Raw genomic sequence first — 24636 nt, forward strand, 5'->3', positions numbered from 1 at the left:
AACATAGTGTTTGGAAGCAAAAGGGAAACGCTCTTGTTTTAACTGTGGTACATTTAGGAAGGACATGTTTAAAGTGTTAAAATAACAAATATTCTCTTGATTGAGCAAAAGTGTATATGTAGTTTGAAATAATAACAAATAAAACACTGGCGATATTCAGCATGTCATTATGAGTTTGACAAGAGACAGAACTTCAGTGGACAGCCAGATGTGGAACAGTACAATATGAGTGGAACAATACCACTGAAAAGACAACCAACATTATGCATGTGTAGATTTGGCAGTTGGGTCACGTAATTTACATTTTGTTGCAAAAATGCACAGAAAACCACACTCTGCTCGTTCAGGTTACAAACTTATCCACTTTCTTGTGCCTGGGAAAATGATGTGGGATAAAAGGAAGTGTCAGAGATTTCTCTCAATGTGCATGTTACAATAGGTTTGTTAAGATTAACTGATATAAATTGATAATTGTGTAGAAAATTATTTATATTAGAGTGGTCATCACTTTTCTTTTGAAGTACAATAAGAATTGAGCCCACTGCTCTGCTCTCTCTCTACATTCACGACGGTGTTGCTAGGCACAGCACAATTTTCATCTACAAATTTGTTGCTGACACAGATATTGTTTGCAGAATTTTAGGTGGCGACGCGAAGGCGTGCAGGAGTGAGATAGATCAGCTGGCTGAGTGGTGTCTCACTCAGTGTCAATGAGACCAACGAATTGATTGTAGATTTCAGGAAGAGGAAGTCAAGGGAACACACACCAGTCCTCATTGAGGGATTAGCAGCGGAATGGGTGAGCAGTTTGAAGTTCTTGGGTATCAACATCCCTGAAGATCTATCTGAGCCCAACATATTGTTGCAATTATAAAGAAAGTCATGGCAGCAGCTAAATTTCATTAGGAGTTTGAGAAGCCGTGGGCTTAGTATGATACCAAAGACTCTTGCAAATTTCTACAAATGTACCGTGGAGAGCATTCTAACTGGTTACATCACCATCTGGTATGGAGGACACTGCACAGGATTGGGGAAAAAAAACTGCAGAAAGTTGAAAACTCAGCCAGCTCCTTCAAAAGGTGACGTCTGAAAAAGCCAGTGTCCGTTATTAAGGACCCACATAACTGGGACATGCCCTCTTCTCATTGCTACCATCAAGAAGGAAGTGCAGGAACTTGAAGACACACACCCAAAGGCTTGGGAACAACCTCTTCCCCTCTGCCATCAGATTTCAAAATGGACAATAAACTTATATACACTCTCTCATTGTATTTTTTTTTAATTTTTGGTCTCTTTTTGCAATTATTTAATTTTTAAAAATATTTTCTTATTTTGATTTATAGTTTTTATCATGATGCATTACAATGTACATCTCAGAGTAGGAACTTGCGCAACATTGCATTATAGCATATGCTAAATCATTAATATACCAGGACACTATACCTGCACCACCATAAATAAACTGATAAGGATAATAGTTTTTCTTGTTTACTTGGACAAAGTGCTGTTTCTTTTGTTAATTCAATCTTCTCTCAAATACTGAGGATCCTATTTTGGAGGTTTCCTCATTTGGCAAGAAGATACAATTTGTAATGAGCTGAATTAACATTATGTTGATCTAACACAGCTCATGTGCTGTGGGATTTCACGGGGCCAAAATTAAGTTAATAGCTACTCTCTGTGAGTTCATTCTGCAGACATGAGCAGTTCTGTGAGTAAGATGCCTGCTTTTGCCTTAATTATACCTTTGGGGTATCACACAAAGAAAACTAACCAAGATTATATAAATATATATTTTGGGAACAATCCAGCCAATCCAGTCAGGGAACAACCTGACATAAAAAAATATCACATTCTGAGTTAAATGTTAGAACATAGCAGATTTTAGCAAGATAACAGCAATCATATATATTTGGTGTAATCAACAGATTTGAATTTGGTCCTTGCTTTAAGGTAGTTTTTGAACAGGGTGATGGTGCTGAATTATTGCTGGTAAACTGACAGCCTTTCTTTTATTTTTGGTGAGCTTTCGTTCTATTTAAGTCAAAAGATCCTTTATCACTGCAAGAAGTTATTTCATTACCTACTTTGCTATCTTTTATTTTAAAACACTCTCCAACTCATGGACACACTCTCATCCTGCCCTAGTCACTTTTCATTTTTTATTGCTGCTGTTTCACATATTTATATGACTGTTTGTGTATTGTAATAGTGCTGGTAACATGATGCTGTCTTACATAAGCATGCACTTTGAACTTTATGTCATCGTGTCAATCTTCAGGCCATGCCATTCAGGGACTTGTGCTAATGTTATTTTGTGAGAAGATTGCAACAATATATACCTTAATCATTTGACTGTATGTTCTGTGTTTTGCACCTTGGCCCCAGAAGAGTGATGTTTTGTTTAGCTATGTAGGTGTGTATGGCTGAATGACAATACATCTGAATTTGATATTTAAAAAAGTAGATAATCATCTTCAAAACATTTTGGGTAAAGTTTTGTACAGATATATGGAGAGATATTATGGAATTCAATCTTACCTTTTACAACATTATCCAAATGTTGTGCTTAAAAGAAAGGGAGATTTCAGGCAAGAATAATATAAATATAGAAGTATTAAAATAAGTTTTATTTTGGAAAAATAATATATAGTATCTGAATTTATCTTACCAACAGTACAGTGCTCTCCCTCCCAGCCAGGACTGCACTCACACTTGCCATCCTTACATTTTCCATGCTCTGTACAGCGGGGGTGACATACATGCTGGTCACAGGCTTGGCTACCCCACCCTTTCTCACAGTGGCATAACCCACCTAAACACACGCCATGTTCGCCACAATCCACCTCACAGATTTCTGCAAAAGATGAAAGAATTAATTGCATTTATAATATCTTAATCATTTGACCAATTATGCTTGGCAAATTTGGACAACTGGCCATGAGCATGCCAAGATAAAAATTTCTTTAGGTCAACAGAGGGGATTTTAAATGTGAGCCAAAATGAATTAGCATTGGGAAAATCTGAATATTTCGCTCGAGTGCCTGACTGTAGTCCAAATTTGTGACAGAGAGAGACATTGTTTTCTACACCATCAAAGAACATAATCTCCCCACATAATCTGGAGGCAGATGGCTGTTGTACTATCCTCATCCGCAACATATTTGTATGTCCCATGTAGCTGTATACTGCAAACTGTTCACACACTATTAGTTGGCTTGGGACTTCACTGGGTTTAAATATTTCCTTATTTTAGAATGGACTTCTGCTGACTTTTACATACTTTTGTAGCTGGAATTTTTTAAAGCAACAAAAATGCAAATATGTTTTACCTTTCTGCTCGGTTAAGCACAATAAAAAAGAACTTCAGTAAAATGAGAGTAAGAATCTCAGTAAAAATACATCTATGGTTACCACATAAATGCAACATTTTATAAATTCACGTATGAAATGTGAAGATAATTTTACCTAATATTAAATATGATGGTCACGAAATACATTTCTCATAATGTTACTGATGAAATGATGTCATGTGCAAAGGAGTGGCTGGGGACTGGTTGCATATAAAGACACAGATATCATCTCCCGAATTTTGAAGAAACATTCTGTAAGCTTATGCAATATACAGGTATATGCAAGTATTCATCATTTCACTTCAGGGTTGCAAACAGGTTCCTCTCCAAAAGCCAACAAATTTAAATTCCCTTTAGTAGATCATAAGGAGGGCTACTATATATCTGGGACAACACGAGTGAATCTGCAGATGCTGGAAATAAATAAAAACACAAAATGCTGGCAGAACTCAGCAGGCCAGACAGCATCTATGGGAGGAGGTAGTGACGACGTTTCGGGCCGAAACCCTTCATCAGGAGGGTGAAAAGTGAACTCCTGATCTGAACCCTCTGATCTGATCTGAAGAGTGAACCCTGAACATACCCTCTTCTCAATGTTACCATCAAGGGTGAGATGTAGGAGCCTGAAGACACACACTCTCATGTTGGGATCAGCTTCTTCCCCTCTGCTATCAGATTTCTGAATGAACAATGAACCATGAACACTACCTCACTATTTTTGCTCTGTTTTTGCACTACTAAATTAATTTAATTTTTTGACTATTCTTATTGTAATTTAAAGTTTTTAAAAAAAAGTTATTATGTATTACAATGTACTGTTGCTGGAAAATAACAAATTTTGTGACAAATGTTGCTGATATTAAACCTGACTGATTTTGAAATAGACATTGAAAGGAAAGTGACTTGAACACATGTAGCACCTTTAATCAGTAGTTTACCACTGGGAAAAGATGAAGAAAATATCAGTACATATTTTAAGGAACAATTAGTTAAGTATTTGAAGAAAGGGAAAAAAAGCATTAGGCAACATCGATGAACAAGTCAATGGTATTAATTTTGGATTATTCTAACAAAAAGTTTGTACAGATCTCAATCAGTCTTGTAACTTAGATGTAATAAACATTACTATATATGAATTTATCCATGCATGTTCCAGTTGAGTATGCAATTAAAAAGAAACTGATATATTGGTCTTCATTTCAAACCAATTAGAGTTCACAAGTATAACATTGTGATGAAACAGACATATAAACCACATTGAACTTTGGTCAGCTTCCCCAAGGAAGGACTGTTCTTGCTTAAGCGGGGTTGGGGTGGGGTAGTATAATGTACCCTAGATGGATTCTTGGGATAATGCATTATCATATCAAAAGAGACAGAATAGAATCTACTTATATTTACTGAAATTTAGAAATAGTTTTGATAAAATATCTAGAGATTTGGATGGATGTTTATAGTTTCTTCTGGCTGCAGGTCAAGGGACATAGTCTTGGAGATAGAGTTGGCTTTTCAATGTTTCAAAAAGGGACTTGAAGAAAAGGATTTGTTATATTTAGAGTCATAGATTCGTAGAAAACCACAGCACAGAAACATCCTCTTCAGCCCATCTGGTCTCTGCTAATCCATTTATGTTGAAAGGCTAATCAATAAAACCTATTGCTACTTCTATTTCTTATATTCTTGTGTTCACTTGCATATTTTTAGAACACTTAACTAAATTCTTAGCAAGCCTGAAATAAAATTTCTGACAGTTCAAAAGTCTTTTTAATAACTTTTCAAAATGCATTTTAAATCATAAATTCTTAGAGGATGAGGAGACCCAACAAGCTATTCTATTCTCGTTGAAAGACAAAATATTATCTGGAGAATTACCCAAACATGACAAACCTTAGTAACTTATGAATGCATTGTGAGCCAATGTCCTCTTGCATATTTCCCTTCAAGTGAACAGACAGTGAAAAATCCAACCTAGCAAAAATACTACTGAACAGTGTTTTGGAAAGAATTTGAAGCCTCAAGAGACTTTGTAGATGCTGGGATCTGGAGCAAAAAAAAACCCCCAACAAACTGGAAGAACTCTGCAGGTCAGACAGAGGAATGAAATCAAGGTCCAGGCAACGTTTTAGCTCACCGAAAACACGAAACCTGGAATTATAGGCCAAAATATAAAGGGCACAGTCTACTCCTGCAACTGTAGAACTGTAACAATGCACAAACGACCCTTTATCTTTTAAAGATTGGACATGTAAAAAGGTACAATCTATTCAGTATCATAATGTGGCTAATAAGAGAACTGTCAAAATATACGTCAACATTTCACTGCTAATTTTAATGCTAGTTTAGTTTATGTTAGCCTATTTTTTTCACTCCACTACAAAGGCCCCTTTCCTTGCTTGGCCACATCTGACTGGCCTAAATTCTCATTTACATGGCAGTGATTGAACTTTCTATTAGATTTTGAAAACAGACTACATTGCACTCTCTTTAAAGTGAGTTTTTGTTCTCTCAGTAGCCTAATGGGGCAAAGCATTTGTTTGGCACTTGAAAATAAAATCAGAATCTAAAGGAATTATTTCTTTATTTGTACTGAAATATATTTCATATTCACTGTACTGGTAATTTTTTCTTGCATAGAACCTGACTAAAAATCAAATTACAAGCTTTCTTCTAATCACAGCTAAGTGATAGTTGATCAATTGTGCAAGTCTGGAGATATTGAATGGTTATGACATTAGGCTTTTGTTTTGCTTCCACCATTTAATAGCCTGGCAATATTAAACTGCCCAGACCTTAAGATGATGAATAGCTATGTGTATAACAAACTAGAGGGATGCCAGTGTCTGTCGATATATATATCAGAGTACTCGTGTCTTCAAATTAATACAGAGGTAAAGTAGGGGAAATAATTGCTTCACTGTGGCTCAGTACTCTCAGCTCTAAGTCAAACGACTGTGGGTCTAAGCACTCTTCCAGGAGATTAAGCATAAAAATCTAGGCTGGTAATTGCAGTATGAAAAGGGTGATGCACTGCGAAGGTATCATCTTTCATTATGATCTTAAACTGGGGCCTTGCTTGTATATTCCAAAGGACAGAAAAGATCTAATTACACTCTTTATGAAGCAGAGCAGGAGAGCTATCCTTGATATCCTGGCCAGCATTTATTCTTGAATCAATATCATGAAAATAGGTAATTAGGTCATTTGATGTCCTTACATCAGTCTTTGTGGGTGGATTAGCTGAAGCATTTTTTTAACAGTAACTACTCTTCAAATATACTTAATTATATGTGAAGTGCATTGGCCAATTTAAGGCCATAAAAGGTGCAATTTTCCTTTTAAGTTAACTCTATCATTAGTATTTCTTATATAGAAACAACTACTGCATGTGCTTCTGAGAGATCATGATCAGCAGTTTCCTTCTGTGTACTTCTGGTGTTTTGTTTAAATCATTGCAGTGGCTGAATTGATTTGCAGTTTCTTTGAGCCCTGTGCTATGAAGGAGTTGAATTATGATCAGTTCACTTTGAACCATTAACTGTAGCACTGCAGCAACTTTCAAATGTGTGTTCATTCATTTCACTCACATGAGTGAACATTGCTACTCTTCCAAGTGTTCTCCCTGGAGCTATCTGTTGTTTCACGAAAGGCAAGTATCCACACTGGAGCAGAAACCCATGGGAAAATAAAAGTACTTAGAGAACCTTACAATAGCATTTTAGACTGCTTTGAAGGAGGTGATAATGTATTTCCATTGCTTTAAAACAAATGACCTCATCCGTCATAAATGACCCATCCTCTTGATGATGCAAGGGTTGTTAGTTTAAATGGTTTGACATTCTTTGCATCTTAGAGTCACAGTTATAGAGTTGTATAGCACAGAAAAATGTTCTGCAGCTCCCCGTGTCCATGCCGAATACTTTGTCCAGCTATACCAATCACATTTATTTGCATAAGGTAATCATCCTTCTATGCCTTGCCAATTTAAGTGCTTGAATAAGCATCTCTTAAGCATAGTGATTGTCTTTGACTCCACCAGCTCCTATAGCAGGAAGTTTCAGGTATCTTTATCTATCTATCTTTTTATCTATCTATCAATTTGTTTGTTGAGACACTGTGTAGAGTAGGCCCTCTGACCTTTTGAGCCACGATACCCAGCAATTCCCCAACTTAATGCTAGCCAAGTCATGTGACAAGTTACAATGACCTACCAATCTTTGTACTGTGGGCGGAAACCAGAACACCTGGAGGAATCCCATGCCATCACGGGGAGAACATACAAGCTCCTTTAAGGCAGTGCTGTGCTAACCTCTATGCTACTATGCTAGCATATCACTCTCTCTCAAAAAACATTCTGCCCTCAAATCTCTTTAAATCTATTTATTCTTACCTTAAATGTATGTGCTCTAGTTTTTGGCATTCTGACCATGTGATAAAGATCCTGACCATCTTCCCCATCTCTGCCTCAGGTAACTTTGTATACTTTTATTGGGGCACCACATAGCCTCCTTAGCTCTAAGGAAAACAAACCCAGCTTATCCAATCTATTGGTGAACTTCGACTCTTGATACAATTTCCATATATGCTGCCTGACCTGCTGAGTTCCTCCAGCATTTTGTTTGGACTGTTCTGGATTTTCAGCACGCGCAGAATCTTTTGTATTTACCTTCACCTTTCCCAAAGCTTCAATATCTCTTCAACAATACAGAAAATATTTTGCACTTCAAATATGATCCAATCAAGAGTCAATATGTTTAACATAACTTCTCTAATCTTTGAGAAGTGACTGCCAAATACTTCTATGGCATTGACTTGCTCCAATCACTACAAGTGCTCTGTATTTTAATATAACTAAGTCTATCAAAATTGCTGATCTCCATTTTTCATACTCACTTATTTTTCAAGCTGCATGGCCACTTTTTATTCTTTACAACAAAATGGACCACCACAGATTTAGATTAAATATTGAAAAGGACGTAATCATCATCTTTGACAACAGTCACACTTCTGTATCTTTGGAAGTAATTCTAACTCCCTTCTCATCAACAACAAATGAAAATTAAAAGAGTATAGATGCTGCAAAGATGGAATATAAATTGAAAATGCTGAAGACAATACAGTAAGCCAGGGAGCACCCATTGAAAGATTGAATACTTCAGGTAAGAACAGAGAAAGGCAGGAAGCAAATTAGTTTTAAGTTTCTGAGCTACAGTGTTACGTTGAGCTTGAGTGTCTGTGACCAATTTATCCCGTTATCTCATAATATTCAGTAAGAAGCCCACACCTGGGCTACACAAGTGTCTTCAAGGTTTTCTCCTTCACAAACACCTTCTACTTTAACATCACTGCTCCAGCCCAGCGTATACTGTATGTTGCCAAAATTTTTATCCATATCTTTGGCACATCCAGACTCTATTCTCTCCCCATCTTTTTTTAATCTTTTCATCTTAAGTCTATCCCTTAAAGCCATTTGAACAAAATCCTGGTAACTTCCCCTAATCTCCTCCTTAGTTTGAAGCTGATATCTAACAGCTGACAGTTTTGTGAAGTTATTCAGCATACCTTGCACATTAACAGTACAATGTCAATGAAAAATGCTACTCTATAATGAACGATCAATGCAAACACCTTTTTAGCAACTGAATACAGGCATCTTGACCTCTCAGGAATTAAATGCCAGAAAACCTCAGCAACAGTCCATGAATTCCTTTGGGAGTGTGAACCCAGACTAAATGCAAGAGTATAATCAACCAGACTGGGGACCTAATAGCGTGAGCATAGGAAAAAGACTGCACCAGCCTGGCCTGTGCAATGTTGGACAAGTTGAAAAGAAATGCATGTGCTGGATGCTCTTGATTCAGTTGGTAGCCTATACCATAACACTAGACATTAGCAGGAGCTTGATGTGTGGAGTTACATGATCAATCCTTGTAAGCGGCTAATAGTTGACATGAAACACTTGAAGATGTTTCTTGGCTGAATCTTTTATTGGGGAGGTGAGGTGATGATCTCATATCTGCTCTGTCACTGAAGAAAAGGAGACAGTTGATGAATATCACTGGGGTTTTCATGTCAGTTATTGAAGTGGAGATTAAGTTAACAAAAGGGGCAGAACCTTGCCTTTCATTGCTTGCTCAAAGCACCTCTGCCTTACTCAAGATATTTTATCAGAAAAATTAAATGAAAAATATTCATCAAATTCAATTTTCCTCCAGCTTCCATCCCACCACTTCCTCAAGTCCAGTGGTCCATAAGCCAAGAACTCACTTATCTATAGGTCTCCCATCATTCAGTTGTCTATTTGTACTGAAGAATCTCACTGGAGTCAGATCGCTTAAGTTCAGGGCAGCCTGTTACTCCAAAAACTGAGCAGGTTGCAGTTTTGTGAGCAAGTCACGTTAACAGCTCTGTCACTATCCAACTGCAAATAAAGGCAGGCCCTACTCCATAACAGTGTCCACACGTCTGAAACATCAGCCATTTTATGGCTGTAAATCAATATGAAAGCCACAATGAATAATGTTACATGATGGAAGAGCCATCAGTGACTAAAGTCACACATACTATAATTAATACTATACATGTCTTTGCATAATGCAATTTTTGGGGCCCTGATGGTTATTTAGGTTGGGTGAATGCTTTAACATGTACATTGACATCAAGTCGTCTGTCCTTACACAGATTATATCATTGTTCAAGGAGAATTGAAGAAATGGGCAGAGCTGTCAAATGTAGCATCTTCTTCCTTTCGTATGTCTTTCTTTTCTTTTCAAGGTGGCCGTGATTCTGTTGGGGCCCATGATCTACAGATCAAATTATGGTTCCCCACAAGTGGTGGGTAATCACACTGGCCGTGTGGCCTGGTGTTTCGATATCTCCAGGAGTGGCCTGGAATATGTCTGCCTTTGTGGGGATGACCCAATTCCTCGCTGATTTCGCCAACTGATGCGTTGTGGTGGACTGAAGCATCGAGGCAGCAGGTGGTGTGCGCTGGGAGGGGTAGTGCTTCTACTGGTGCAAGTGGGGGCAGAGGAGGTGGGAGCATCAATGCTTCTGCTGCTGCTTGTGCATGGGAGGGAGGAGAGCAGGCTTCGGGCTCTGATCTTACTATCATTCATTCTTTGGGGTTCCTGTTTCGTGGACGTCTTGCAAAGATTAAGAATTTCAGGATTATTACCATATACATTCTCTGATTTTGAATTGAACCGTTTGAACCTCTAATGGAGATTTTTACTAGATTGGCGCAAAATCTGAATCTCCTAATTAATTTGCTTAAACACTGACACAGTGACAACCAAAACTTATTTCCTTTCACAATAGGACATTTTCAGCATGTTGAAGAAATGGCAGACATGCACAGTTCATCTGTGCTATTGTAAGTGTTGAACTAAAACACCTACTATGCATGTATATCTTGGTTCTGAGAATTAATTGAGCTTAATTTGTCCATAACTAGATTGTCTCCTGGAATGAACTAGATAAAAGTCATAGAAAAACTTATTTTCATTAAAGTCTTGATATATGTTCATCCACCAGCACATGGACAGCGTGAAGGTTCAGAATATGGATGGAGTACCAGTCAGGGTTTGTTTTGAATGATGTTGAAGTGCTTGAATGTTGTAGTTATATTCTCGCAGGCAAGTGCAGACTAATCAATCACATTTTCTTAATGTGCTTTGTAAATAATAGAGAACCTTTGAAGGCTGCAGAATGGCTGCAGGATACCAATACCTGATCTGCTTTTGGTGTACTGCTGTACGATTGAAATCAGAAATGCCTTTCTTATGACTGCTTCAGAGGAAAGCAGATGAAGCCATTGATACAGTTGAAGAACAATATTTAATATTTTGTGTGTGCTGCTATAATATTTAATGATTTGTTTGAAGTACTAGTGTAGTGTAGATTGAGAGAACTGATTACCCACACTTGCCTTAAAGGAGCTTGCCACACACTCACAAAAATCAATGCAGCTGTAATCATCACTGCTACTGATAAAGCTGTGCTGGAGCTGGCTTCGAATTCTAAGTGGGGGACGGGTGTGTGTGTGTGCGCGCGTGTGTGTGTGCGCACGCGTGCACAAAACTTTCTCATTCAGTCCTCTGGGAATATTTGTTTGTGCAGTTCAAGGTATAAAAGCCATGAATGTCAGCAAAAGGATGGATTCTAATAACGTATCAGGTATTAGAGCAAGTTGCACATACAAACTACTCGAGGAATTCAGCTGGCCAGGCAGCATCTATGGAAATGAATAGACAGTCGACATTTCAGGCCGAGACCCTTCTTCAGGACTGGAAAGGAAGGGGGAAGATGCCAGAATAAGGATGGAGGGGAAGGGGAAGAAGGGGGAGGGGAAGGAGGATAGCTGGAAGGTGATAGGTGAAGCCAGGTGGTTGGGAAAGGTAAGGGGTTGGAGAGGAAGGGATCTGATAGGAGAGGAGAGTGGCCCATAGGAGGAAAGGATCCAGGAGAAAGTGACAGGCAGGTGAGAAGAGGTAAGAGGCAGGGAAAGGGAAATTTTCTTTTTCCATAAAAGAACTTTTTCACTACACTGAAAATAACTTTTCCTTAGAAAACCAGTAATATTATCAGGCATTAAGTGGTCCCAGTAAGTTAAGTTTACAGCCAGTGCTAAAACTGAAGAGATTGCCAACATTTCAAAACTGAGCCTGTGAGTTTCTCAGAAATCTTGGTTTCAAAATGTATGGCAATCAGAAATAATGTGATGGAGACGATGCAATCAATATGGAAAGAGAATTAATTCTGTTGAGATTTCGCGCCAATGCACTTTGCTCTCCTGATCCAAATTCAATTCCTAATGAATGCACTGTATTGATTTTCATCAGCAATGAAGTATTTTTAAAAATATGTGATCAATACATTATACGGGCAGGAGCTGGTTATGACCACAGTGAATCTGCATCATTATAATTATTTTGGATTGGACGCATCAACATGCAATGATACAGAAGTTGCTGTTTCAGATATTATTTACTCTTACATAGAGAAGGGGGCTATTTTGCTCATCAAATCCATGTTAGACCCTAACAGAGGAATCTCACTGTGGAAATTATCCATACCGTGCAAGGTATGGATAATTGCATCTTCAAGAACCGGTTCAGAGGCTTTACACGAAGATTATGGTCCACGATCCACAAGAAATTGAGCTAAATTTTAATATCTCAGCACTCTGTTTTTTGTCAATTATTAAAACGTCTTAGGTGGGACTTTTGGCAACCAGCAGTAATTCAACTATCAGCTGGTTATAAACATAGTGGGCAGGGGATAACCATCAGCACTACATTGTAATGAGATAAAAGGCTCTGTATGGTCTCCTGTCTCTGCAGGTGTTCAGACTGAATGATTTATACCTGCCTACACTCCAGTTAGATAATGAACAGTTGAAAATAAGCAAAATTGTTTCAACTTGGAAATAGTTATGTCTGACCACATTTTAAAATGTGCTTAATATTCCCTTTATATTATCTATAACACAGAATTAGGTGTGTTAACACTGACATATGTTATGAAAGTTGCTATTTGCAGCAGTACAGTACAAGACATAACTTCATTCAATAACTGATCGATCCAAAGTTGTATCATATGGAATAAAAAATTTCCAAATATATTAGTTATTGTGCACACTAGACACAGTTTAAAACTGTGTTGTGTTACGCCTGAGCCCCCTCCTTTTTGAGAATCGCAAGATCGCTATTAATTCAGGTCAGGAGGCCCAGGAAATGAGAGAGAGACGTTTGGAATGTTTGGCCCTTCGGCGATACAAAGCCACGGAACAGGTCATTGTCTTTTGGAGACGTAATTGTGTATTGAGTACTGTACGATTCATCGAAGACCCCCAGGCAATGAACCGAGGGGGGTTGGTGGAGGGATTGCATCATCCCAACCTGATTGACATCTGAGACCCTGTGAGTCAGGATAAAAGAGGGTCTGTGGGAACAGCCCCTCAGATGCACCAGAAGAAACGCTAGAACTCCTGTAACAGCGTAATAGCGAAAGCCGGTGGAAACAGCCCACGTGCGTCCTTTTCCATTTGCCTCGGAATTGGTGGGTCTTGCCACGGAAGAACGGTTTTAGCTAACAACAAAGGAAAATTCAGCCCCCACCGACTCTCGAAGGATTGACCTCATAAAAGGAATGGGCAAGTTTAACTCTCTCTCTTGAGTCCAACCAAAGGCTGCAGCCTACAGCTTGAATGAACTAAAGTGACTTCTATATTTCCATCGGACAATACATTATCCCCTAGACAACGATAGAGCTATTTCTTATTGATTATTATTATACCCGCGCTTTTACATTTAGTATTGACGACGTATATTATATGTATGTTTGCATTGATATTATTTTTGTGTATTTTTATCAATAAATACCGTTAAAAATAGTACCATCAGACTTCAACGGACCTCTCTATCTTTGCTGGTAAGTGACCCAGTTACAGGGTACGTAACAGTTGCAAGTGCACATCATGATTCATACTTGAATTGGAATTTCATCCTTGCTTTATACGACAATGCCAAACACAAGACAATATACGAAGGACACTTCACATTATGGATCATATACAAAAAAATAAAATCGAAGCAATAGTGATAAACGTGGATGCTGAAAAGGCATTTGATTTGGTTAATTGGAATTTTCTTTACAGAGTTTTACATAGATTTGGTTTCCAAGACAATTATTAAAACTATACAGACACTATATGACAACCCTACTGCTAGGATTAAAATCAATGGATATTTATCAAATAGTCTTACTCTAGAAAGAGGCATGAGACAGGGTTGTGCATACTCACTGCTACTCTTCATATTATATATAGAACCATTAGCTCAATACAGCAGACAAAATGAAGATATCAGGGGAATTACAATTAAAGGGACAGAGCATAAATTGGCTTGTTACACGGATGACATTTTGATCTATCCAGGGCAACCAACATACTCTTTACCTAAATTGATGCAATCCTTTGAAAAATATGGTCAATTATCAGGATGCAAGATCAACATAGATAAAACCCAATTACTTTCATATTACTATAGCCCACCAAGAGAAATTGAAAGTAGATATCCCTGGGCATGGCAAACAGAGTCTTTCAAATATTTGGGCATCATTATGCCAAGAGATTTGGAAAAATTATCAGAATGTAATTATCAGCCTTTATATTAAAAAAAATTGAGGAAGATATGGCAAGATGGAACCTGATTCCTTTTTTCAGTCTCAGTTCAAGGATTGAGTCTATTAAAATGAATATACTGCCCAGACTGTTATATTTCTTTCAGTCCCTACCAATAGAGATTAATCAAAATCAATTCAATGAATGGAACAAGATGTTATCAAGGTATATTTGGCAGGGTAAAAGGCCTAGAGTTTGTCTCAAAACTTTGCGATTAGCAAATGAAAAAGGGGGATGGGGCCTACCTTTTCTTAGAGATAATTATTTTGCAGCACAGTTGAGAGCTGTGATATGTTGGTGCAACCCATCATATGACGCTCAATGGAAAAACATTGAGGAGCGGGTACTTCCCATCCCCATACAAGCAATTTTGGCTGACAACAACCTGCAAAGGTACATAAATACTATTGATAACCCATGGGTGAAACTGACTCTTAAAATATGGAAAATTACTATAAAAGAATATAATCTAGAGGGAGATATTGCAATTCTTAAATGGTGTGCATATGACTCAGATTTTACACCAAATAAATTGGATGCTAGATTTAAGGACTGGACAGCTAAAGGAAGAACAGTTCTTTGCAACATAATGAAAGAAGGAACACTGTTCAGTTTTGAAATGCTTAAAGAGAAACACATTAGAAAAACAAGATTTTTATCGGTATTAACAGATGCGACAATATGTTAATAAGATGCTTAAAAATGTAACCAAGGCAAGTACCTTATTATGGATAACTCTGAACATCCTCTACATAGCACCATCCAGAGACAGAGAAGCAGTTTCAGCGACAGGTTACTATCGATGCAATGCTCCTCAGACAGGATGAAGAGGTCAATACTCCCCAATGCCATTAGGCTTTACAATTCTACCGCCAGGACTTAAGAACTTTTTAAAAGCTATTATTAATGCTTTTTGAGATAGTGATTTAGATGCATATCATATTTTTTACTGAGTTAAGTATTGTATGTAATTAGTTTTGCTACAACAAGTGTATGGGACATTGGAAAAAAAGTTGAATTTCTCCATGGGGATGAATAAAGTATCTATCTATCTATCTATCTATCTACATGCTTGATAGAGCTATTTAGAAAAGCATATAATTCAGATAACGCTAGTAGAAACATTTCAAGCATGTATAAGGGGTTGTCAAATCTTAAAACACATTGGACTTCATACATTAAAACAAAATGGGAGAAGGAAGGAGGGATAATTATATCTGAGGAAGAATGGAAAATAATATGAAGTTATCAATGGAAGTGTACCAGTTCACAGAAATGGAGGGAGTTTGAATGGAAAAACTTGATAAGATATTTTATTACACCCTCTCAGAAATCCCATTATGATAGTAACCTCCCTGTTTGCTGGAGAAATTGTGGAAATCAAAATGCAAATCATTATCATATTTTTTGGGACTGCCCTGTTATCAAAAACTATTGGAGTGGGATACACAATGCCCTACAAGACATCTTTAAATGTGAAATACCCTTAGAGAGTAAGACCATATATTTTGGATATCTACCTCAAGAATGGTTAAGAAGAGATAAAATGTAATGAATATACTGTTGGTGGCTGGTAAAAAGACTCTTACTAGGAAATGGTTATCACAGGAGAGCCCAACTTTAAATGCATGGATGGAAATTACAATGGACATTTACAAAATGGAGAAGATAACAGCATCTGTTAATCATAAGCTGGAACAATTTGATTCATACTAGGAAAAATGGTTTAACTACATAATACCTCATAGGCCTGATTTTATTCTCACAAATCAATGAATATGTTGTAAAAAAAGATCACTCCCTACTTGTACATAGTTTTTTCCTTTTGCTTGTTTTTTCTTTCCGCTGTTTTCTATAAGTGTCTCAGATAAATACTTTGTGGAGATTTGTGATATATATGATTATATGATATATATGTACAATGTCTGAAATACATCTTATGGAAATGACGAAGGGTCTCGGCCCGAAACGTCGACATCGCTTCTCCCTATAGATGCTGCCTGGCCTGCTGTGTTCCACCAACATTTTGTGTGTGTTGTCATCTTATGGAAATATTTGTTTGATGATGAACTTCATTTAAAAAAATTACATAAAATTTCCAGACCATTTAAAGATTTTGTTTATCTTTTTGTATTTACATTTTTAAGTTATTCTTTCAATAAAATGTATTTATTTTATATTATTCTGAAAGAAAAAAAGTTTAAACCATAAAAAAAGGAATTTCATCCTTGCATCATCTGTGGCGGAAAGTGTGCTGACTGGCTGCAGTACAGTTTGGTATGGGGAAAACCAATGACTTTGAGTGGAAAATCCTACAAAAGCTAATGGATGTGGCCCAGTACAGCATGGATAAAACCTTCCCAACCAGTGAGCACATCTACATGAAACATTGTTGTAGGAAAGCAGCGCCCATCATCAAAAATCCTCTCCACCCAGGCCATGCCCTTTTCTCACTGATGCCATCAGGTAGAAGGTACAAGTACCTCAGGACTCGCACCACGAGGTTCAAGAACAGTTACTACCACTCAACCATCATGCTCTTGAACAAAAGTAGATAACTACACTCATTTAAGGACTCTTTTTTATCTTGTTGTTTCATGCTCATTATTTATTGCTATTTATTTGTATCTACATTTCCACAGTTTGTTCTCTATTGATCCTGTTTACAGTTCCTGTTCTATAGATTTGCTTAGTATGCCCGCAGAAAAAGAAGTTTAGTATTGTATGTATTGACATGTAAATAATCTGATAAGAATTTTACTTTGAACTTTTTTTCAGGCTGCTGTGGTCATACAATCACTACTTCCGGATTAATTTCATCTCTATTTATTTCTAACTTCAGAGGCGTCATGCACCATTAACTTTCGCATTGATTTCTTACTTTTTGTGTAACATTCTCCTCATGTCCTCTGAGAATACTATGGATGTTTGAATCTGCTTTAACAGCAGGACAAGAGAAAAGCAGCAAGATTAGGTGCTAATGTGTTATTAAAAATCATGACCTGACTGGCAAGGACAGAGAAACTACATCAAACACGCCTGCTGTTTGAAAGAGATTATCACCATTATCTGCTCATTCCCCAAATTAGTGCTGATAGAACACTATCTAAGTGCTTTAATTTTACTCATTCTACATCCATTTGGTTGAAGTTGCATATTTATCTCTGGCAAAAGCTAATACTAAAGCAAACTATGAGCTGCTGAGCTTTCTGTTTTGGTTAATTTTAGATTTTATGAATCCAGTATTCGTGTTTTAGATGTGATTCCTGATTGATGGTGCAAGATAAAAATTTCACACAGACCTAAATGAGAAGGAATCTGAGGTATGAAGAGTAAAAACCTTCCTCTACCCTTTTCCTTCCATATCATAGAGCACAGAAATGGGTTCTTTGACCCATCATGTTCATGTTCTTATGGTTTAAACTTACCACTTTGTCCATCGATATTCATTCAATTTGCCTACATTAGATCCATGCTATTGGTAGTACCTACTTGAGGTGTTGCCTCAAGAAGGTAGCATCTGTCATTAAAGATCCCCACCACCTGACCACACCTTCGACATTTTGCTACCATAGGCCAGAAGATACAGAAACTTGAATTCCCACACCACAGGGTTCAAAAACAGGTAAGTTCTTTACACAGAGGGTGGTGGGTGCATGTAATACCTTGGCAGAGGTGGTGGTAGAGGACGATAGGGGCATTTAAAAATGCTCTTAGATAGGCACATGGATGAAGGGAAAATGGAGGGTTATATAGGAGGGAAAAAGGTTAGATTAAGCATAGAGTAGGTTTTTAAGATTGTCACAACATTGTGGGGCGAAGAGCCTGTACTGTGCTGTAATGTTCTATCCTCTAAGAACAGCTACCTCCCTCAAATATTCAATACTTGAAACTACTTGCATAAACCCGAATCACCATCTCAGTGTAGCAACACTTTCACCACTTTACACTACAATGGACTTTATCCTCGTTATTCAAATTGTGTTTTTGTAGTGTAAATTTTTTGTATAATTTATGCTTAATTGATGTCTTGTGAACATGTATCTGATGTTGTGTGCCTGTGAGTCTGCTGCAAATAAGTTTTTCATTGGACATGTGTATATATGCACTTGAATATGACAATAAACTCAACCTTGACTTTGGTATCCTTAAGTGCCTTGTCTCATAAAGTGCCTGTTTAAATACCTCTTATGTATGGTGATTGCATCTGACTCCATCACCTCTTCTGGCAGCCAGTTCCAGAATCCAATTATTCTGATATCTCAAACATTAACTTTATCTGAGATCCATTGTTGTACAGGTCACTTTGGCAAAATCATGATTGTTCTCCACTTTTTATATCATTCATGAACCAGTGAATGGTTTGTGTCAATAAGTCAGTACAGTGGTCCAGCAGGTGCTGCTGCTGCTATCTAGCCCTGGACTATATCATAGCCACCAGAGTTGCCAATATGGAGTTTGCACCTCCTTCTGCGACCACACAGATTTTCTTCAGGTGTTCCAGTTCTTCCCACACCCCAGAGATATGCTGATTGATGGGTTACTTTGTGACTGTAGATTAGCTCTATCACTGGCAGGCGGTAAGAGAATCAGGGTAGACTTAATGAGAATTTGAGAGATTACAACAAGTGAGGGGAAAATGAAACGAAAGAGAAGGCGGGTAGCTCGGGTTGGCGGCTTGTTTGTTGGTTTGTTCACCAACCCTGGAGGTTAGGTTGCGTAACCAGTGCGCAATTGATAGTTGTTTCTGCCGAGTGCTCCTGTTTATATTCCTCCAACTCGATGCTCTGATTGGTTGGCTGCCTCCTCTAATCCTGGCCAACCAGATAGCTGAATAATCTCCACTAGCCTGTATCCCTGTTTATCTGTCGTTGTGAGCGTAGGTTCTTCAGGTGTCCCCGGCTCACCCCTTAGCCTCAATCTCACAGATGCATAGATTTATAAATTGTGCCCAGTTCAATATGTTTATTAATAGAGTCTTCCATTGAGAACCAAGCTTCTCAGAATTCAGTCGCAAAAACAAGAGAAAGTCTCCAGATGCTGGAAATCCAAGCAGCACACATACAATTCTGAAGGAACTCAGCAGGCCAGATAGCATCTATGGAAAAGAGTACAGTCAATGTTGCAGGCTGGCCTGCTGAGTTCCTCCAGCATTTTGTGTCTGCTGCTTCTAAGAATTCCCTTGAACTTTTGATTTGTGCTTGTGCCAGGATTTTTATAGTTTCCCAGACAAACTTGTGACCTTCTTGGTCTTCATGTACTGAGATGAGGGATAGAGGATCGTGTCTCCTTCTGGCTATCTGATGCTCATGTAGTCTCGTGGATAGTTTTCTCCCCGTCTGTCCTACGTAGTGTTTGGGGCAGTTTCCACATTGGATTTGGTATATTACGTATGTTCTCTTCATGTGGGATGTTGGATCTTTAGGTGTCGGGGAGGGTATTCTGATGGTTCTGCTATGTTTGTGTGCTACCATTATTCAAAGTGGTTAGAGCAGTCTGCTGTCATTTCAGAAATACTCCTGAACTATGGTAGGGTTAGCCTCTTTCTTGTTGGTTCGTTTGGAGTTGAAAGGTTGTTTCTCTGGATGAGACATCTTCAGATGAAGGGAAAAATTGATAGGATTGCTTAGGGAGCTGGCACAGATGCATTAGGCTGAATGGCCTCTCTTAAAGTTGTGAAGAACTATGAGAACTCAACTGCAGGATTCAGTGATGCTGGCAGTTTGAAGGGAGAAAGGAATCCAATCTGGGCATCATTTGCATCAATGTCCATCAGCTGGGAGGAATAATAATGTTCTTCCTGCTACCTTTCACATCTATGTCTTTAAATCTGCTAACTCGGCTACCTATAAGATTAGCTGCTTTGGTTGGTGCATACCAGTTGGTCAAGACTTGCACTTAACGTGCTCTTTTCATTGTCCCTGAGAACTGCCAACAGGGTCTAAATTTGGCAGATATCTTTGATTCACAAGGACAGCCAAGCTTCTGGTACTTTATGCAAAGGAAGCATTAAGGACCATTGCATGTATACCTCAAGCAACCTGTGTGTGGGTTACAGGTAAATAACTTGGAGAAATAATAATGAGAAACCGTGGGCTAAGCAGCCTCTTTTCATGCTGTGAGAAAATATAGGATCTGAAATACAGAAATTAGATGATGTAGATAGATGCCTATTTCTGTTTGATGTACCATTGAAGTTTGTCATTATTGACTTCTGTGCCCTTTTGGACTCTATAGTTCCTCTAGTGCCAACATAGTACCATCAGAAATACATGGTGGATAGATTGTGATGGTCGCTGTAAGTGTCCTTCATGGGACTGCAGTTCCACTCTAATTTTCTTTTGAAAGCCCTAATTAATTCTGTTTCCACACAGGCAATGAGTTCCAGATCATAATCACTCTGAATAAAAATAATTATTATTTTCACATTCCTCAAATGTTTTGCCATAACTTTAAATTTGTTCCCTTTTATTCATGCAGTTTCTCTTAATGTATATTAAACTATTTAAAACTATTATGACCTTGTACGTAACTATCAAATCTCCTCTGAACCTTTTGTTCCAGCGTTCCTCCGGTCTAAAATTATATTTTTTGTATACATTCTATTTTCCTGAAGTGTGATAACTAAAAACATTACATTGGGTTACTGGTTTTATAATAAAGGCCCAATTTGATATTCCTGCTTTATTAATCTATGGATTAGAAACTGCTTTGTTACCATTTGATAGTATTAAATGAACACTGTTGGGTCATTCTAATGCTAGTCATAAAAATACTATCAATGTAAAGCACACAGATATCATTGCTATGTTTACCTATGTGTTCAGCTTGAAACTGACAAAGCTAAGTTTCAGCAAAGTATCCTTTGTGGATGCCTTGCACACTCTTGCAGATGTTGCATCTTATCTAATAGATACAACCTGCTTTTGAAATAACCTCAGTTTTTCAATTTTAGAGTTGTATAGCACGGAAAGAAACCTTTCTGCCCAAACTCCAGGACAACCAACTCACCTATCTACACTAATCCCAGCTGCCTGCATTTAGCCCACATCCCTCTAAACCTTTCCTATCCCTGTTCCTATCCAAACGTCTTTTAAACTCTATAATTACACTGTACTTTCTTCTACCAACTCTTCTGGCAGGTTGCTCCATTTACCTACAATCCTGTGTTGAAAAACCTGACCCTTAGAACCCCTTCAAATTTCTCTCCTCCCACCTTAAGTTCTAGATTCCCTTAGCCTGAGAAAAAGACTATCTTTCCAAAATATGCCCCTCATCATTATATAAACTTTTGCAAGGTCACCCCTCGGCATCTTTCACTCTAAGGAAAATTATCCCAGCCTATAACTCAAGCTCTCCAGTTCTGGCAACAATTTTGTCAATCTTTTCTGCATCCTCTCTAGTTAAAGCACATCCTTCCTACAATATGGCAACACAAAATGTACAAAATACTCCAAGAGCAGTTTAATCATTGTTTGTAAACCATAACAATGTCCCAGCTCCTTTAGTTAATGGCTTTATCTGATGAAGGCAATCATACCTCACACATTCAACACCATTTTGTCTACCTATATCACCACTTTCAGGGAACTATGTACTTGGACTCCAGGGACTTGTTGTCCATTTATACTCGTCAGAGACCTGGAAATGTGGGTTAAGAATTATTAAAAGATTGGAAGGTTGGAGAATAAGGGAGCAGCAAAATTGGGGCATTGAGGAATTAGGAATTAGGAGACTGAAGGATTTGGGTTTCAGGGATGAGAGGGAACAGGAGCATTCACGAAAGACAGCCGTGTACTCAGCTGATTTATTGTTTTTGAACACTTGAAAAATATTAGCAGCCTCATTTCTCCTTTCTTCCCTATTCTTTCTCATTCTCTTATCTTTGAGACCAGACATTCCAACCTTTTTTTTTGCCATGGATCAATACTGTTAGCAAGGGGTCCATGGACCCCAGGTTGGGATCCCCTGTTCAAGACACATAGCTTCCACAAGGCCTGGATATGATTATGACTCCCAGCCAGTCATAATCAGCCTGTTTTCAAATACTTTAAGGAAGCTGATGAGATGGATTGACAATGAAATTAATAAGATAGGGTGAATTAAATATTAGTTTAAGATTTCCTATGACAGACAGAGTAAGGCAGCACACCCTTGTAAAACCAAACATCTCTGGAACTTAAATTTTAAACTGAATTACTCAGTCTAAACATGCTGGCATGCATACTGCTTATTTAGACCCAATTATTGACAAATTAAAAGCAATTTAGATTGATTTTACATTCAAACTTTACTATCAGGAGGGACTTTAAAAGCTATTAGACCGGATAGATTTAAATCCAGGTTCCATTATTGTCAGGCCAATGTCTAACCTTGTCTGGCATTGAAGCACTATATTAAATGACAAAAATACCTCAAGTGCTTTTGCTTATTATTCCTTTCACATGTAATAAAACTATTCATACAATTAGCAAAATAGGCAGAAAATTATAATATCAAGAACAATTCTTTGCAGCTGCTTGAATTTTAGAAGAGAAACTGGTCAGGTTTCATTTATACATTTATATTACCAGTAAAACTGTTAATTACCATACGATAATTTTATCCTTTGGTTTAATGCACTGAGAAAGCATAAAATGCAGATAGCCATTTCATTGTCACTTTTCATTTAATTCTGAAATATAGCTACCTTCAATATTTGCAAATCAAGGGAGAGTTGTGGTTTGGTATAAAACAGTTTTTGTACATTATAATATTTCAGAGGTCAGATGTAATAGGAGACAACCTTGTCTGAGATCTCATCTTACATTGCATGAGAAATCTCTCTTAGCTTCTTCCCTTATGGGGAATATTGCAATTTTTCCATTTCTTCCAATGCATCCTCATGACCTAACACAGTAGTATCAAATTGACTTTAATTTCAAGACAGAAAATAATTCAGAAAGCCTCAGTAAATAGAAGGAATAGCAACAGATATGTCTATTTTTTTAACAAAACACAGAATTAAATACATATGTTCTCAAAAGAATTGCAACATCAAATCTTGAGGGAATTATATTTGTTAAAACAGATGAAAGAAAATGACTTAATTGTTTCTATTCTGATTACTATGGGAGGTGGGGCATTTGGCAAGGCCAGAATCTATTGTTCATTCTTCATTGCCATGGAAACTTGCAAAGTCCCCTTTTGAAATGTAATGGTCCTTCTTTGGAAGACTCTTCCATATTGTTTTTGGGCATGCAGTTAAGTGGCAAATTTACAGAATCAACAATATCTGCTTATTTTCAAGTCAGGATCATGTGTGACATGAAGACAAACATAGCTAGACAGGCTTTTTTTTAAATTTCAAAGGTGCAGGCTTAGACCAAAAATAAAAATCCCAGAATGAGTTGCATTCAGACAACTCCAAAATAAACAATGCTGTGCATAGGAAAATCAGATCCCAGTGTAAAGCAATTCTGGAAGCCATTTAGAAATCTGTCTGCTCATTTTTGGACGGGAATTTTGTTTTCACCTCCATTTTTTTTCTGGACCTAAATGGCATGAAGCAACATGCACACTTTGCCTCTGTAGGCTTTTCAACTTTACTGAGTTATAGAGGAATACAGCACAGAAACAGGCCCTTTGACCCATCTAGTCCAAGACAAAACCATTTGAACTGCCTTCTCCTATTTACCTGCACTGGGACCATAGCCCTCCATATTCCACTACCTATGCTCGTAACCAAACTTCTCTTAAACATTGAAGTCAAACTCACATGCACCACTTGTGCTGGCAGCTCTTTCCACACGTTCTTGCAGCCCTTTGAGTGAAGAAGTTTCTCATGTTCCCCTTAAACTTTTCACCATTCACCCTTAACCCATGACCTCTGATTGTAGTCCAATCCAACCTCAGTGGAAGAAACCTGCTTGCATTTATCCTCTTTATACTCTTCATAATTTTGTACACCTCTATCAATCTCCTCTGAACCTTCTACATTCTAATGTACTCAATCTTTCCTAATAACTCAGGTCCTTCAGACCCGGCAACATCCTTCTAAATTAGGTCTCACTAATTAATGCAACTTCAACAGAACATCCCATCTTCTGTACTCAATACATT

General features: G+C 37.7%; 1 protein-coding gene across 6 annotated transcripts in view; it reads right to left on the minus strand.

Annotated features, from left to right (window-relative positions):
- The window catches only part of tenm1 (teneurin transmembrane protein 1), a 2244326-nt gene that overhangs the window by 217299 nt on the left and 2002391 nt on the right, over window positions 1–24636 (minus strand). For 5 of the 6 annotated variants that reach the window (XM_073058035.1, XM_073058032.1, XM_073058029.1 and 2 more), the window contains 2 exons: window positions 2672–2857; window positions 2542–2568 (listed from right to left, as the gene is read on the minus strand). In XM_073058035.1, the coding sequence (XP_072914136.1) occupies window positions 2542–2568; window positions 2672–2857 (213 nt within the window). The remainder of the gene's footprint in view (window positions 1–2541; window positions 2569–2671; window positions 2858–24636) is intronic. The other variant, XM_073058034.1, reaches the window with a different exon arrangement.

This window comes from Hemitrygon akajei, chromosome 10 (genome assembly GCF_048418815.1).
Source record: "Hemitrygon akajei chromosome 10, sHemAka1.3, whole genome shotgun sequence".
Taxonomy (NCBI): Eukaryota; Metazoa; Chordata; class Chondrichthyes; order Myliobatiformes; family Dasyatidae; genus Hemitrygon; species Hemitrygon akajei.